This window comes from Pristis pectinata, chromosome 17, assembly GCF_009764475.1.
Source record: "Pristis pectinata isolate sPriPec2 chromosome 17, sPriPec2.1.pri, whole genome shotgun sequence".
In the NCBI taxonomy this organism is placed as follows: Eukaryota; Metazoa; Chordata; class Chondrichthyes; order Rhinopristiformes; family Pristidae; genus Pristis; species Pristis pectinata.
The window spans coordinates 22,475,936-22,492,880 of NC_067421.1; the positions used below are offsets into that span (position 1 = coordinate 22,475,936).

General features: G+C 39.6%; 1 protein-coding gene across 1 annotated transcript in view; it reads left to right on the top strand.

The window, feature by feature from the left end:
- The window catches only part of LOC127579365 (transmembrane protein 132C-like), a 751,467-nt gene that overhangs the window by 608,987 nt on the left and 125,535 nt on the right, over positions 1-16,945 (top strand). Inside the window, exon 5 of the mRNA XM_052032114.1 lies at positions 11,601-11,744. Within this exon, the coding sequence (XP_051888074.1) occupies positions 11,601-11,744 (144 nt within the window). The remainder of the gene's footprint in view (positions 1-11,600; positions 11,745-16,945) is intronic.

Below are 16,945 nucleotides of genomic sequence, written 5' to 3' on the forward strand. Positions count from 1 at the left end.
TCCACTTAGTTCCATCTGTCTTTCAATTTCCTTGCCTGATTCCCAAAATCCTGATCTTCAACCATGCCTTTGATGCCCCCCCTCCATTCTAACCCCTCCAACTTTTGTCTTGCTCCCTTGCTCTGTGTCCACAATATTATTTCCAATCACATTGTAAATAGTTCTGAATGTCTTACACAAGAGGAATACAATATAAATGCGTAGTCGCATTGTATCACCCTTTGAACTTTCTATCTGGTGTGAAATATCAAGCCCTGCCTGGCAAAAGCTTTTAAAAGTCAAGTTAGCAGCTTGTTTTGAAAAAATTTTACAAACCAAATAGTAGCACAGTCTGAAGGAACAAATGTCCCACTACACTGAAGAAATAATATGACACATTCTGCGAAAATCTGTGTCCTGTGTATTATCAGACTGGGGGATTTAGAACTTGCAGACACAGTTGAAAGAGTGAAATTATGGATAAACCACTAAATTAGCATTAAAGATTCTGAGAGAAGTAGAGGTCTCCAAAGAAAGCCATTAATAAATATGTTGAAAGAGAAAATATATTTCATCATGTTGTTATAAATCATCTTAAAAGTCTTAATTTTGACTTACAGTGAAGAGGCAATTTTTGTTAAAGAAAAAATTGAGTTTTTGCCTTTTCTTTTTGTTGTTAGATTCCTCCAGATTGGTTTGTCCCTTAGGGCCCTGTTTCTTTTCATGTATACTTCACCTAGTTTTGATTCATTTTTGCTTTGGATTACCTGATCAAAATGTGTGTAATGCTAGGGTGTAACATACAGAACAAGGGATGTATATTTCTGTACCACTTTTAACAGTACATACTTAGAACAGAAGTGAGACGAAATCAAATTAACAGTAGGGTCTGCGTTGTAATTTCAGCCACCATTTTACATAAATCCAATTCAAAAACTAAGAGCAGAGGAAACTGAGAATCTGGGAATATTTTTGCTGCGTTGTGGTGTTGCAGTCAAATTTTTAGGCATATCACAACACTCCTCAGATCAAAAGCTGTAGGAGTATAGTGTCAATAATTGCTACACAATGAACACTGAGCAGCTTTCTGAAAGAAAAAAATAACGATGCTGTGAATCCCTTTCTTAAATCCCAAACTCCATTTGATTGAATGTTCTACATCAACAGCAAAATTGAAAAGTTCGTTCCTCATTATGGACTTGCAAAGTTTGATCTTGTGGATTGAATTATTCACATGTTGAAATGAAAGAGTTGTAGAAAACCACTGAGGTATAACTGCAACTGCAGAGGCTGAAACACTGCTGCCATAAAATAATTAATATGGGATTTACTACAACTCCTTCCTGGACCATTAGTATCCCAAGTGAAACAAATCAGTGAAAATATTAATAGCATCTAACTGAATAAGTTATCTCTGCTCTTCTGTTGGATTTAAATGAAATACCTGCAGTAATTCTTATTTGAATAAATGAAAAGCCAGCTGGGGCTTAGCCTTTTCATTACAATATTGTCCTGATACCTTCCATTGACTCCTTTTAGAAAGCTTATATATTATAATAGTGGTTTAAATATTTCTGTAAAATCAAAACCAGTATCGTTGTTAAAATTTATCAATCCAGAAACTGAGGTGTGTGATCTCATTGTATAAAAGCTTCTATTTGTTTGACATTCCCCTTTCTGCTGTTTTAAAAAGGACACCAGCCCATTTATTTTTAATAGGTTAATGCTTTGATTAAAATAGCAAACATGCAACATATTACAAAGGCATTAACATTTTACATACTTTCAAGTCTGTCATCTTTAGAGATTGTGCTCAGATGAACCTGTTAGAGCTACATAATCCTGCAGAGTATAACACTGCAACATTTTGTTGTGATTTTGTTTTTGTCTGTGTGTACTTGTATCTATCAGAGTGAGACTGAAGAGGGAGGAAATTATCTTAAAGGTCTGGATAGAAAGTAAATAAGGAGTGTCAGTGCTTTCCATCAAGTGCTCATTGGTGAGATGCAGTGCAAAAAATCTGCTCCATTTCAAGGGCAAAGTGCCTTCATGCCAGAAGAGAGTCTGCTAATTGCAAGAGCTTTATTCACTAAACCAAGTCCTAAAGCAAATATAGTGTCTTTCACAATATCAGGCATCCCAAAGGATCTTACAATCAAGATGGTATATTTGAAGTAGAGCCACTGTTTTTACGAATGCAAAGGCGGCAGCAAATGTGCACACAGTGGTGAGATAAATGACCTGACAATCTGTTTTTATTTCTAATTATTTCACTTGAATGTAAATAATGGCCATGAGACTGGGGGACCTCAACTGTTCTTCTTTAAATAGTGTCTTAGGATCTTTTACGTCCACCTGAGAAGGCAGATAATGTTTTAATGCCCCATTCAAAAGCTGTCCCTTTCAATAATGCAGCACTTGCTCAGTATTGCACTGAAGCAACATTCTGGATTATTTCCTCAATATTTTGAGGTAGTGTTTAAATCAACAACCTTTGAGCTTGCTACCACTGAGCTATGGCAATTATTCCTCATGGTTTCAATTATTGATTAATTTCAAAAATAATCTGATCTGTAACCCTTTGAAATAAAGTTTAAAATAACCTGGTTAGTTGAACTATATAGACATTAACTGAGCTTTACATGTAAAAAGGATTTTTAAAGGGCAGGTGATCCATGATGAATTTTTTTGAAAGAGACTGATGTGGTACATAGGGAAATGTCCATGGACATTATTTGTATGAAAGTCTATGACGCATTTGATGAAGTCCCTCAGAAGAGATTGCAGCAAAATTTGGAGTTCTGGGGATTGAAGGCAAATTATTGAACTGATTGAGAAATTCATTGAGTTACAAGAGGTGGCACAATTATCCTTATCTATTCTTCCAGTTACAACTTCAAAAAACTCAAAACAGGTTTGTCAAATATGATTCCACTATCATGTACCAATATTGACTCTGTGCAGTTGTTTTATTATTTTCTAAGTTCCCTTGGATAAATTATTAACAGATTAAGTGAATAAGCAAATTGCGGAAATTAGCGTTCACCCAGGCCAAGTGTGAGGTCAACCTGTAAAAACCAATAAAGGATATAACTGTGTACTTCGTAAAGGTGAAAATGCAAGAGGTAGAGGAGATCCAAAGAGACCAAAGGGTCCATGGTCATGGATCATTAAAATGCCATGGAAAGGTACTGAAAGTATTAATAAAAGGCTCATAGGAGTGGATTTCTTGTCCAGAGGAGTAGAATACAAGGGGAGAGAAGTTATGCTGCAGTTCTACAAACCTTGGCCTTTTGGCATGGAGTTAGATAACATTTCTACATGCAGAAGGCAGAAGAACTTCAGAACTCTCTTCTGTAAATGGAAGGTCAGTTGTTAATTTAAAGCTGAGATTGATAGTTCTTAGTAAATTAAGGGTTTTGTGGGACATGGGACAAAGCTGGGTACATGGAATCAAATCAGCCATGATCTCATTGAATGTAAAATAGGCTTGATGGACTAAGTGTTAGTTTTGAAATAATCTGGGAATAGGTACATTGTGGTATCTTCTTTATGCCAGGAAAATAAGGAGTTTAAAACAGCAATTTTCAGCAGAGGGCTGGGAAAACGTAGTTTGAAATTAAAAAGCCTGTGGCTCTTCTGGATTGGACTGACCTCTCAAACTAGGTAGCAACAAAGTTTCTTCCATATACTGCATGATAAACTGTATTGTGCTTACTCAAAACATGTCATTAGAAGTTAATGAAGGAGAGAGTTTGAATGCTAACACAGTAACATTTTTGCTTAATGACAAGTGGGAGATAGTCTGCTCTCCTTTGTAATTAGCAGCCTTCCCAGAAATAGTACGCAGTGCTTTCTCACAATTTTTGGTGGTGAGTTGTTAATTGTCCTTTGTGGCTGAGTTGTTGCATGCATGATGTCTGGATTTTGCTACATGCAAGCATAAGCTACCTCAGTGTCCTAGAGTTGCAGACAGAATTGAATGTTATGCAATCATCAGGGAATATTCCCATTCCTGGCCTTAAGATGAAGAGAAGGTCATTGATGAAGTAGCCAAAGATTTTTGGGCTCAGGGCACAGTCCTAAGGAACCCCTGCAGCTCCATGCACTGAAATGATTGGGCTCCAGTGATTATAGCTAGCTTTCTTTGTGTGAGATGCAACCAGCTAGCAGATATTTTTCTCATTAAGGATATTTTTAACAGGGCTGCTTGATGCTACACCCAATCAAATGCTGCTTTGATTTTGTCACTTTCACCTCACTTCCAGAATTCATTTCCTTTCCCCATATTTGGACCAAGGCTGTGGTGAGGTCTGAAATGTTTGAGACTTTGAATGGCTCTGAAGGAAGTTAAGACTAAAAGCCTGGGTGCCTTGATAAGATGGTACTATTGAGTCTAACACTGCTTCACTAGAGGGAGTCTAGGTTATACTTTCTCAGTACTGGACAGGGTGGTGTAGTGGTAGGGGAGGTAATAATTTTGGGAAAATGGTTGAATTGAATCCTAGCCCACCTGTTGAGAACCTTGTGTGACGAGTTGAAAGCTGATTTTAAACCTGCCTTAATAGAATGAGCAACTGAATTTGGAGCAGAGTCTAGGGGCCAAATGGCCAACCCCTGTTCCTTTAGCTAAGTCATTCGTATGAATTTTCCCTTCCTGTTCAGTTAAGTGAAATTTATTCAATAAGATTTTAAAAAAAGCAAAGTGCTGGAAATACTCAGCAGGTCAGGCCACATCTTTGGGAGGAGAAACAGAGTTAATGTTTTAGGTCCAAGACCGAACAATAACTCTGTTTCTCTTCCCATAGATTCAATCTGATCTGCTGGGTATTTCCAGCATTTTCTGTTTTTATTTTCGATTTCCAGTGTCTGCAACTTTCTAAAAATTTTATTCCAGTAAGGCTCTGGTTCCTGGCAGATGTCGAATTCATCTGTGCAACTTATCCTAGCTTTCCTTGTGTTGAACACTCTTGTTGCTGCATAAATACAAATAAGGAAAAGGCAGAGTGGGGGAGAAAAGAATTAATTGTTTTACTCTTTTCCTGCCCAGCAGCTGAAAGGGGGTTAGGCTTGAGGTGGAAGGGCACAGCAGGGGTACACTGGGAAGAGTCTCAAGCAATTACAAAGGTCAATGAAGACAAGAGGAGGAAAAGGTTGGGGGTACCCTGGTGGGGGGATGGAAAGGTCATTTGGATTCTGAAGATGCTCCTGGGGTCGGTAGATCAGGGCAGCAGGTCTGCTGGAGGGCCAGGGGAAGGACTCCTGCTCCTGCTGACCCATTGCCCTGCTCTGGAAAACCCTGATTAATAGTAAATGGCAGAGCCCATCTCGGCTTTGCTGCTAGATTTTCCAAGTCCTGAGAAGAGCTCATTTTAAATACATGCCAAGGTACAAAGAGCAGAGTCTCATTTAACCATTACAACAACAGAATTGTCTCACCAGAACAGGTTACACAGATGCTCCCAAATAACTGAAGGCTAAAAAAGTTAGGCTGAATCTTCAGTGCATTGTTGAGGTAGTGCTGAATTGCAGAGAGTATGTCTTTTCAAAGAAAAATCAATTCAAAACACTGTCTGATCTCTCACTGAAGGAGAGCTATGTGTTTTTTTCCTCCATGTTCTGACCAACATGTATCACACTTCACAAATTTATTGGAGGGTTGTTTGAAGACATAACAAGCAGGATGGATGCAGATACAAAGGCATTTGGATAGGTACTTGGATAGGAAAGGAATAGAGAGCTACGGGCCTATTGCAAGCAAATGGAATTAGCATAAATATGTACCATGGTTGGCATGGACAGGTTGGGCTAAAGGGCCCACTTCTGTGTTGTACAACTCTATGACTCTATAAAAGGGAACCAATTGGCAGTATGTATTTACATTTCCAAGAGGTATTGATAAGGTGCAACATAAAAGGTTACTGCAAAAGGGCTTGTGGTATTGATGGTAATATATAATAAGCATGGACTGAAGATTGTCTAGCTAACAGTAAAACAGAGGGTTGAGTTAACTAATGGATTGCCACAGAGATCGGTGCTGAGCCACGATGATTTACAATCTATATTAATGACCTAAATTGTGGAACAGGGTGTGTAGAAGCCACATTGGCTGAAGATACAAAGATTAATGGGAAAGCAACTATCAAGGAGGACACATGGCTTGTGAAAAGGGATATAGATACTATATGTTAAGTGAATTAGTTAAAATGTTGGCAGATGGTGTACAGTATGGAGAAACATGAGGCTATCTACTTCCGTAGGAAGAATAGAAAGACAGAATATTGAAGAGCCATTACAGGATGTGGAAACACAGAATGAATCTGGGTGTTCTCGTATATGAAACATAGAAGGATAGCAAGCAGGCACAGCAAGTAATTAGGAAAACAAATGGAACATTGGCCTTTAAGACAAAGGAGGCAGCGCATAAAAATTTGGAAATATTACTATAACTGTTCAGTGAAATCATATTGGACTATTGTATGCAGTCTTGGTCTCCTTATCTAAGGTAGGAGATACTTTAATTGGAGGCAATTAAGGAAGGTTCACTGTGTCCAAAATCAAAATGTTGCAGATGTTAGAAATTTGTAATAAAAACAAAAAATGCTAGGAGTAGTCAGCAGGTCAGGTAGCATCTATGGAGAGAGAAACAGACTTAATATTTCAGATTGATGATGTTTCATTAAGTTGATTCTGAGGACGAAGGATTGTAGTCTAAGGAAAGACCAAACAGATCTAATTGGAACTTCTGAGGGAAGTTGACAGGTAGAGTGCTGAGAGGATGCTTCCCCATGTGGGGGATTATAGAACATTGGAATAAAGGGTCACGTACTTGAGACGGAAATCGGGTGGGATTTCCTCTCTCAGAGTGTTGTGAATTTTCAGAATGTTCTACCCCAGAGAGCTGTGGAGGCTGCAATTATTGAATATATTCAAGGTTGAGAGAGACAGATTTTTTGGTCTATGGGGAATCAAGAGTTATGGGAAACAAGATGTAAAGTGGAATGAAGGTCAAGATCAGGTCTGCCATTATCTTATTGAATGGTGATGCTGCCTCAAAAGGCCATTGGCCTACTCCTGCTCTTTTGTTGGTATTTCTCAGGCATCATTTTAAAAACAGATTGACTAATTCCTGTTTGTTGGATCTTGCCCATAAATTAGCCACATCATTTTCCTGCTTTAGACTTCATTTGAACTTCATTGCCTGTTAATCTGTTTGGCATGGTCAATGTAGTCAAAGGTTTAAAATAAATACAAGTTATTTTAACTTAATATAATAATGGATTTGAAAAGATATAACCCACTTGGATTCATTCATTTATCCTGCAACTCACAAGTTCTGACAGGAGCACCGAGATCCTGATATTGCAACCTATATTTCCATCAGGAGGAGGGTTAGTTCCAAGAGCACTGCTTTTATCCTTGCAGGCCCTGGTCCCACAATTATTTGATTACTATTTTGGATTATTGTCAATGACATATTGAATATTTTAATTTGGTCTTGTTGATGCTCTTATTGTTGACTTTCAAGGGTGAAGTTCTGAAACTTTCAATCATCTCCCAAACAAAATAAGACACTGAGCAACACACAGGACTCAGAATCCAGATTCTCCCCTTCATTAACAAAGTGCATTTATGATCTTGGAGGCTTCAGCTGAGGAAATTAGCTCTGATGGGTCCAAGTGTAAGACAACAATGTAATATAATGTTGAATAAATAAATGAATTTGCTTCTCTACAGGTTAGGTCTGTGGCCTAATGTGTTAATTTGTTTCCACACAACATACAACCTTTAGTACATGGTACGTTAATGTAGTCAGAGATATTTCATTGAGATTTGTTCCCATATTTTGTGGCAGGGTGAAAGAAGAAGACTGTATACATCTTCAAACTATTTCAACAGAGCCTCCTATGCAGTAGTGCTGAGGTCCACACACAGTGCTCTAGGTCAAACTAGGCTTCTAAGCGTTGTTTTCCAGTCTACCAGATGTAAAAGCTCACATTGCATTAGGCTAGTTGATTATATTCTATACTTGTCCTTCACATTTTATTGATCTTTGTACATGAATCATTTACATTTCTTTGAGGTTCCACTGCTGTAACTTTTCAGCATTTAGAAAGTCCTTTCTATCCCTTGTAGGGCCAATATATATAACAGTAAAATCCATCAATTCAGCCTAAATTTCTAATCTGATCAATAATTTGCCATGGGCTGTGGCTTTCTGGGATTAATCAAATGGCTTCTGGACTTCCATGTAAATAGCACTCATAGATAATTCCCACCCACTAATTTTGATACCTCTTCAAAAAATGTTTTCTAGATCTGTGGTCAATCTCTACTTAATTATGGTCCCTAGTAACTTCCTGACAGTAGATGTCAGATTAATTGCTCAAAATATGATGATTTCCTTCTCTATCCTTTCCAAATAGAAGACTTGCACAAGTTTTCCAATTTGAATGCATGCTTCCCAGAATAAGGGAGCATTGGAAGTTTATAGTTGGGGCATCTGCAGTGTTGTCAACCATTTCTCCCCGTGTCTGTGTGGGTTTCCTCTGGGTGCTCTGGTTTCCTCCCACATTCCAAAGACGTACAGGTTAGGAAGTTATGGGCATGCTATGTTGGTGCTGGAAGCGTGGCGACACTTGTGGGCTGCTCCCCAAAATCACTACGCAAAAGATGTATTTCACTGTGTGTTTCGATGTACATGTGACTAATAAAGATCTTATCTTATCCTTTGAAATGGAAGACAACTGGTCTTGGGAATTTTTCATTTTCAGTACCATTAAGTTCTTCATTAATGTTATTTGGCTCATATTAACTTTCATGAGTCTCTGTCCCTGATTCAATGTTTGTTTCCCAGAAATGTTATCCTTACTTGCTTCCTACCTCTATAAATACTGATCAGTGCTCAGTTAATATTTTCTGGGGCAGTGCTGGGAGTACCATCATTGGCCAAAGCATACCCAAAAAAGTGCAGGTGCTGGTTTCACCCGTCATCCATGCTGGTGGTTCCTGCTAAATGTATGGACGTCAGGATAACAACAGCACCAGACTCACATGTGTGTGCTGCTAACACTCAGAGTGTGTTCACAGAAGAATGATCACTAGGTGTCAAAAGCTTGCTTCACCTATGGAAGTTCATCTTTGTATGAGCTTCTATTTTCCAAGATACAAGAAAAGAACTATATAAAATCATTCAACAAGTATATTCACCAGTCTGCAACCCCTCAAGTGAACTATTCATTGTTTTGGTGCAGTGTAATTGCAAATTGCCATGGAAACATTTCGCATGTTACAAAATGCTCGTTGCATATATCTTTTCATATACAAGAATCCCTTTGTGACTATGAAGAATATGCTCTCTATTGCCATTGTGCTCCCACACTTCAGAAGCTGCCTCCTCATATAATGGATCGCTGAAGATCTAAGACCTTCTTGATCCAGCATGTGATCCAAGACTGCCAATAGCATGGAGAAGCTTTGCACCAAAATGTCCTCAGTGCCTAAGAATACTCTAAATATGGCGGGGTGGCACTATTCAGTTAGAGTGTGATCAGCATTCTTGTTGTGCAATTCCTGTGTGCAAGACGGCTCTGATTTCTTCATTGTACACCTTGCTCTCTAAAGACTGACCTAAGTGCCTGCTATCCATTTTCCAACCTATTTTTCAGCTACTTTGTTGGTCTGTCAAAAACAACTGGTAATTTTCTTAAAGCTGCATGATACCTGCTGGCCCTGTTTGTTTCATGGGGGACATTTTATCGTGCATTTCCTTTATTAGCTTCTTGTATAATTACGGGGGCTGGCAAAGGAAACAACATAATGATACATTCCCAGATAGGTACCTTTGCACTGATATTTGTACCTTTGATAGGTAGCCAAGGAAATAGTCAAAATCACTTCAGAAGCAGAATCATTTGGTGGCTCTCCTGTGCTAGCAGCTGTTTTGAAGCCCCTGGTTAGGATGGGGTAACCTTAACCTAACTCCCCTGAGTTAGTCATCGGATTGTGAACAACATTGGTTTTAAAGTCCTAATTGCACTCAGTCAGCTACATTGGGTGGGCCACATTATCCATACGCCTAACATAAACACACAACACAGACACTCTATTTCAAAAGCCTTGTTATGGGGAGAGATTACCAAACTGACAGAGGAAAAGATTCAAGGATGTGCTCAAAGCCTCCTTGAATAAATACAACCTCTGCATTCTCTCTTGGAAATCCCTGGCCCGTGACCTCTCAAAGAGGAGATGAAGCATTCAGGGCAGGATTGAGAACCTCAGGGCTATTGGAAGCAGACAGAAGCCACTTCACAAAGCACTCACCTACCTGCCTGCCCCTTCAGCCCCATTTGTGGAACAGCCTGCAGTTCCCATGTCACAAGACATCCTCGATCCCAAAGACAATACGTCTGATTTTTGCTTTTCTGCTCATTTGGAAGTAACAGTGAATGAAGTTTAAAACAGCCTAAACTCATGGCTTCTCTGTTACACATGTTACCCTATAATTGCCAATCCCTGCACAACCTGTGGCATTGAACTCTGGTGTCTGGATGCTTCCAGACATCAATAGAAAGTATTAGAAGCAATCTGTTGCTTCCAGTTGGCCATCTATGAATTCTGTCTCCAGGCATGCAGGAACATGATGCAGCTGCACTTTATCATCTGGCTTGGTTCCCAGAAAGGCAAGTCAGTCACTTGTATGTTCCCATGATGCATATTGGCAGAACTCCATTTATTGTCCATCCCCACTTACCCTTTAATTTGGGGAGCAGTAATGTGCTTGAAACAGATTCCTTCTTGGCAGCACGTTGCAGCATCTTGTGCTTAACTGTCACTGAATGTGAGGGAATGAATTAATATGAAAAAAGAAAAACTTGCATTTCTATTTAATCTCTCACCCTTATGGCATTCCAAAGTGCTCCCCAGCGTATGAAGTTACTGTTGTAATGTAAGAATCATGATAGCCAATTTGCACACAGCAAGCTGCCCCAAAGAGCAAAGTGAAAAGTCTAGTTTATCTCTTTGTGGTTTGCTGAAGGACATTAGGGGAACCCTGCAACCTTGGAAATTCCTGTGGTATCTTTTCTGGGAATATGGACAGGATCTTGTTTGAATGAATGGAAGACAAAGGACAAAAGGCAAGCAATAATGTTAGCCATAACTTTAGAAGACCTCCAACCTCACCCCCTGCAGCACTCCACATTGCATATGCTGATAGTTTCCCAGGACCTATTGAAGGTGGCAGATGACTCTAGCCTTGTCTCTGTGCTTTGGCACTGGTTATGAGAATTGCTTTCCTGAAAGTCTGGTGGAAAATTGCAGGTACTGGAACAGGGATATCAGAGAATGGGTGTCCTTTAATAATTGGCCAGACCAACAGCCAGATTATATGTGTGTAACCTTGCAGTCATTTATTAATGTGTATGCAATGTACAAAACAAATTTCATGTTAAGTTGGCAGCAATGTGGAAAGTCCTGGTTTGACATACCTTTTGAACGCTGAAGGCAGGAACAGTAATACATAAGGAATCAATACTTGATCACTCAGTTCAGTGGAAACACTGATGCTGTTGAAACAATATTTTCCTTAATAATATTAACTGAAACTCTTTTATTTGCAGAGCACCGAAATCCTTAACACTGCAATTCTAACTGGCAAAACAGTGGCAGTTCCTGTAAAAGTCATTGTGGTGGAGGAAGACAGCACTGTAACAGATGTGTCAGAGTTTGTGGCATGTAAATCATCAGACCAAAATGTGCTGAAGGTATGTTGACATCACTTTGTTGTTCTTCTCTTTTCTTTTGACAATCCAACACTGCAGGATGTAGTCTTTGCCTTTGTTCTTTTCTGTGTGGTTTTGATGTATATGCAATTAATCACCGGTTGAGGAAGTATCAGAGTGAGATGTTCCTCCTTGCATTCTAATTTCAAGCGACAGAAAATCTTTGGTCTGCATTTGGGTGCAATTCAGTAGTCAAGTTTGCATAATAGAGCTTTGAAGACATTCCTAATCAGTTTTTTTTACATGCATTCAACTCAGCTTTGAAGCTTAAAGGGGTTCAAGTTTTTCCTGTTCTTTATATGGAATAGCTTGGCATATAACCATGTACAGGTATTGTTTGGCTAGAAACCTTCTGATTTGAAGATAACTAGGTTGTGCAGTACATAATAACCCAGACAGTTTGGGACCACAGACTTGGGATAGAGCCCTCCTGCTTTAAGGTCTAATCTCCGTCCATGAAACTAGACTGCTGCATCCTTGATTACTGGAGTAGTGAAGGAAGGTTGTCAATTGCCTGTAATCTTGCCTGCAGCCATTACTTTCCAAGACACTTGGAACAGAAATGGTTGGAAAGAATGCCTTAAAAAGACGTTCAAGTGTTATCTATGTGCTGAGTAGCTGCTGGTTTAAGGTGACATCACAGCTAGACTTTGTATTCATCCCACATTTATTTGTCCAATTCAGAATTTACAATAGGGGTGAAATTCCACAGGGATTCCACCGATCCCAAAATAGAACTGTTTGGGAGGCTGATGGAAACCCCATAAATTTCAACCTTGAAAGATACACATTTTTAGTCAAGTTAAGGAGACTTGGGCCAACTAGTTAAGGAAGCGTAAGGCAATTACTTTTTATGTCTTAGCTATTCCATCAATAAAGTTAATCACTGACCCTGCGCACTGGAAATAATCGGATCACATAAAAAGCCCTTTGGCATGCACCTTAACTGTTCCTCTGCATTGGAAAATGATTTGCCAATGTGTACTTGATGCCACCAGCTGAAAATGGTTTTCCAGAAGATTAATAATTAACTACATGCTTAGGCCTCTAAGCAACTTCTAAATACACATACAATTGCTTGCCCCAAACCCAATTCCAAACACCAATTCATTATTATTTTAAGAGCTTTGGAAAAGCATAGTGATTTTTGTTTCTCCACATCACTGATATTTGCCTTGGGAAATTTATTTTTCAGCCCTTTGTCACCAGAAGTTTCAGGTGATTATGTTTCCTGAAAGGATCATTAGCATTAAACTTTCTTTATGTAGGAAATTTCATAAAAGAGGCTTTTACCAGGGGTTTGCAGAGAAATGTGTATGAGCATTGTGAAACACAAACTTGAAGTACACAGAAATAGGTTTGCCTGAATTCCTGTCGACAGTAACCTGTGTAATATTGTCATCTGCTAATGATATCAATTGATGTCCTTTGTAAGTGGGGAAACAGTCCCACATCAAAACCCAATTTCAAGTTGCACATAAAACACATTATTTTAGCAACTGGCCATTGGTTGATTGTTCTTTTGATTACTGGAAATATTTTTCACCTTGGTGCCCTTGTTTCAAATCAAATCCATTTTTACTTCCATTGATGAGGAATTGGGGATGAGGCCTTAGTTTTGAACTGGTTCATATTGAGAAACACAGCCTATCAGCCATGACATTCAAATGTGAAATGAACTTGGATAGCACAGAACTGTCTGATATTTGTCAATCTATCTCAGATACAATGAAGGCTGCTGGTGTGGTGAACACAAAGGTCACACTGACCCAGAGTGATTGGCTAAGTATATTTTCTTGGGATCTAAGGGTTCCAATTCTAATACTGAAACTCACTGAAATGTCTTCCATTTCCTGATGCTAACAATCTTACTCTGTAATGAAGATGTTATGGATGGTTAAATTGAAAGCACAGATGGATTCATTTTCCAGTAACGTGCTCTGCTGGTGTTGGGACAGGCTTGGTGTTTTGAAGACAGAAACAGGCTTGAAATCATGGCAAAGTTGGCAGTTGGCATACCTCAGCCCAGAATGGAACACTGCCAGCATCCTTTTGGGAGGAAAAAGGAAGAAGCCTTCTAGCAATGGAATGTAATTGATTCAGAAATGAGCAAGCAGGGAATGTAGTCTGGGCTTTTTATTGAATGTGATGTGTGTTCAGGCATCCTAGAACATTAGGATTCCAGGTTTCGAGGCAGAGAGAAAACCAGCACCTAAAAGGAAGCTAAGGTATTTACACTTTGATTCTGAAGCCCACAAAAGAGACCACTGCAGCTCTGAAAATCTAAAAAGCTGCAGATGCTGGAAATCTAAAATGAATACAGAAAATGTTGGAAATACTCAGCAGGTAAAGCCACATCAAGGGGAAGAGAACAGAGTTAACATTTCAGGTTGAAGATCCCTCATCAGCTCTTTCTGATTTAGTTTTTTACTTCAGTCCTACTTTATTTCTGTACTGTTTGCCTCAGGAGTTAGCAGAAAAATCCATGCATGCCATCTGCTGAATATATATCTCGCAGTAATCAGAATTTGAAATGACCAATCAAACCATGATTTTTATTGGGACAACCTGATAATGTGAAGTACAATAGCTCTGCCTACTGGTTGTATTGCTCTCCAGCCAGACTCTGAAAATGACTGCCAAGGTTACTACAGCACTCAATACTTATACCTCTAGCTTATTCCAGCCACAGGAGACCTCAATCTGTCAACAGTATACAGAAGTAACAAGCAGGTAACCGATGCTTTGTTTGCTAGAGGAAGCAATTGCATCACTTCCCCTTTGGCAAAACATCAAAAGCATGATACATCACACTGCAGTTTTTCCAAATAAAAAGATTCTGAGAGTGCAAAGCATCACTGAAAGCACATTTGGCCCCGCTGGGTCTGTGCTTATATAGGAAACACAAAGCTGTCAATATTAAGCACAGCTGTAACAGCCAGCTCAAGATCATTAGCATCAGTCTTGATCTGTCCATTTAAAGGCACTCCACTGCACCTTCATTATTTGACCAGCAAAAAAAGTACAATATGGTGACTTCAGGAAAGTGGTCTATGAGGCGTTCAGGACAATTAGTGACACATATTTAAACATAAGCTCATGGAGACCTATAGCATCTGGCCCATCATGTCTTTGCCAACTCTTTGAAAGAGCAGTTTTGCGCATTCCAGAATCTCCATTTTGACTATATCTCTGAATATTTCCCAAATACAAGAAACAGTTCTAATTGGAGAACAAAGGACTGCAGATGCTGGAATCTAGATGAAAAACACTACGATGCTGGAGGAACTCAGCAGGCCAGGCAGCATCCGTGGAGAAACCTGGCGGTCAATGTTTCAGGTCAGGACCTTTCTTCAGAAGAAGGGTCCTGACCCAAAACTTTGACCACCTGTTTTTCTCCACAGATGCTGCCTGGCCTGCTGAGTTCCTCCAGCATCATAGTGTTTTTCCACCAGTTCTAATTCCCTTTTAACATTACTTGCTGAATCAGCATCTACCACCTTTTCAGCTAGGGATTCCAGATTCTGACAAGAGTTAAAATCATAGAACTGTACAGCATGGAAACAGGCTATTCCCCCCCAACTTGTCCCCCCCAACTTGTCCCCCCCCATCTTGTTCCCCCCAACTTGTCCAGCCCAACCAGTAGGCATCCTTCCATATTAACCCCATTGCCCACCACTTGGTCCATAGCCCTCTATGCTTAAGTGATTCAAGTGCTCATTTAGATACTTGTTAAATGCTGTCAGTTACCCAGCTTCAGCCACTTTCCCAGGCAGTGCATTCCAGCTACTCACACTCCCTGGTGAAGAAGGACCCCTCATATTCCCTCCGATCCTTCGCCCTAAACTTTTATCTATCTCCATTTAACTAGTTTTATATATCTAGATAAGCTAGTTTTAACTAGTTTGATTTAACTACTTTTATCTATCTCTGATATGAGGAAAAGTTTCCTGCAGTCTACCCTATCCAAATACCTCAATCATGTCCCCTCTTTACCTCCTCCGCCCAAGAGAGAAAAGACTTAGCTTCTCCAATCCCTCCACATAATGGAACTGCTCCATCCCTGACAACATCCTGGTAAATCTCCTCTACACGCTTTCCAGTGCTATCACATCCTTCCCATAGCATGGAGACCAGAAATGCACGCAGTACTCCAGCTGAGGTCTGACCAAGGTTTTATAGATGTGGAGTATAACCTTCCTACTTCTTTATTCAATGGCCAAACTAATGGAGGCCAGTATCCTGTGTGCCTTTCTAATCATGTTGTCTACTTCTGTTGCCACCTTCAAGGATCTATGGACTTGTACTCGCAGGTTTCTTTGTTCCTCAATAGTCGACCATTCTATGACCCTACGATTCATGATGTATGTCCTAACCTCATTTGTGCTTCCAAAATGCATCACCTCACATTTGTCTGGATTAAACTCCATCTGCCATTTTCAACCTGTTTTACTAAAGCATTAATACCTCTATGCAGACTGACTACCTTCCACATTATCAACAATTCTGCCATTTTTTGTGTCATCTGTGAACCTACTGATCTTGCCTCTGATATCCATATCAAATCATTCACCTCTATTACAAATAACAAGGGTCCAAACAACTGATCCTTGTGGACACTACTACTCACATGTGTTCAAATGCAAATATTACCCCTCTACCGTCACCCTCTGTCTCCTATCGCCAAACCAATTTTGGGCCAGTTTGCCAACTTGCCCTGCATACAATGAGCCCCAACTTTCTGAACTAGTATCTCATGTGGCACCTTGTCTAAGGCTTTACTAAAGTCCTTGTATTTTCAGTCAAATTAATTGGACAGGATTTGTCTTTGATAAAGCCATGTTGGCTGATCTGATTAGTCCCTGCCTTTCCAAGTGTTCATTAATCCTTTCCCTCAGAGTTTTTTTCTCTTCATTTCCCTTCTATATATTTTGCCAGTGATTGTGAATCTGTGGCCTCAAAATACTGGCCCACCCACCAGAGAGTATCCATTTTGTGGAGGCAGACCTCCACAATGTCACTCAATACTTGCTTTGCAATATGTGACCAACACCTCCTACTGTGTGTTGTCTTCTACAAATAAGAGCAGAGATGAGAAGTTAAAAATGCCTGGAGGATGTTGAGTCAAACCAGAGTGTCATTGTACAACCTATAGATGATATGATGCATACAAATACACCTTG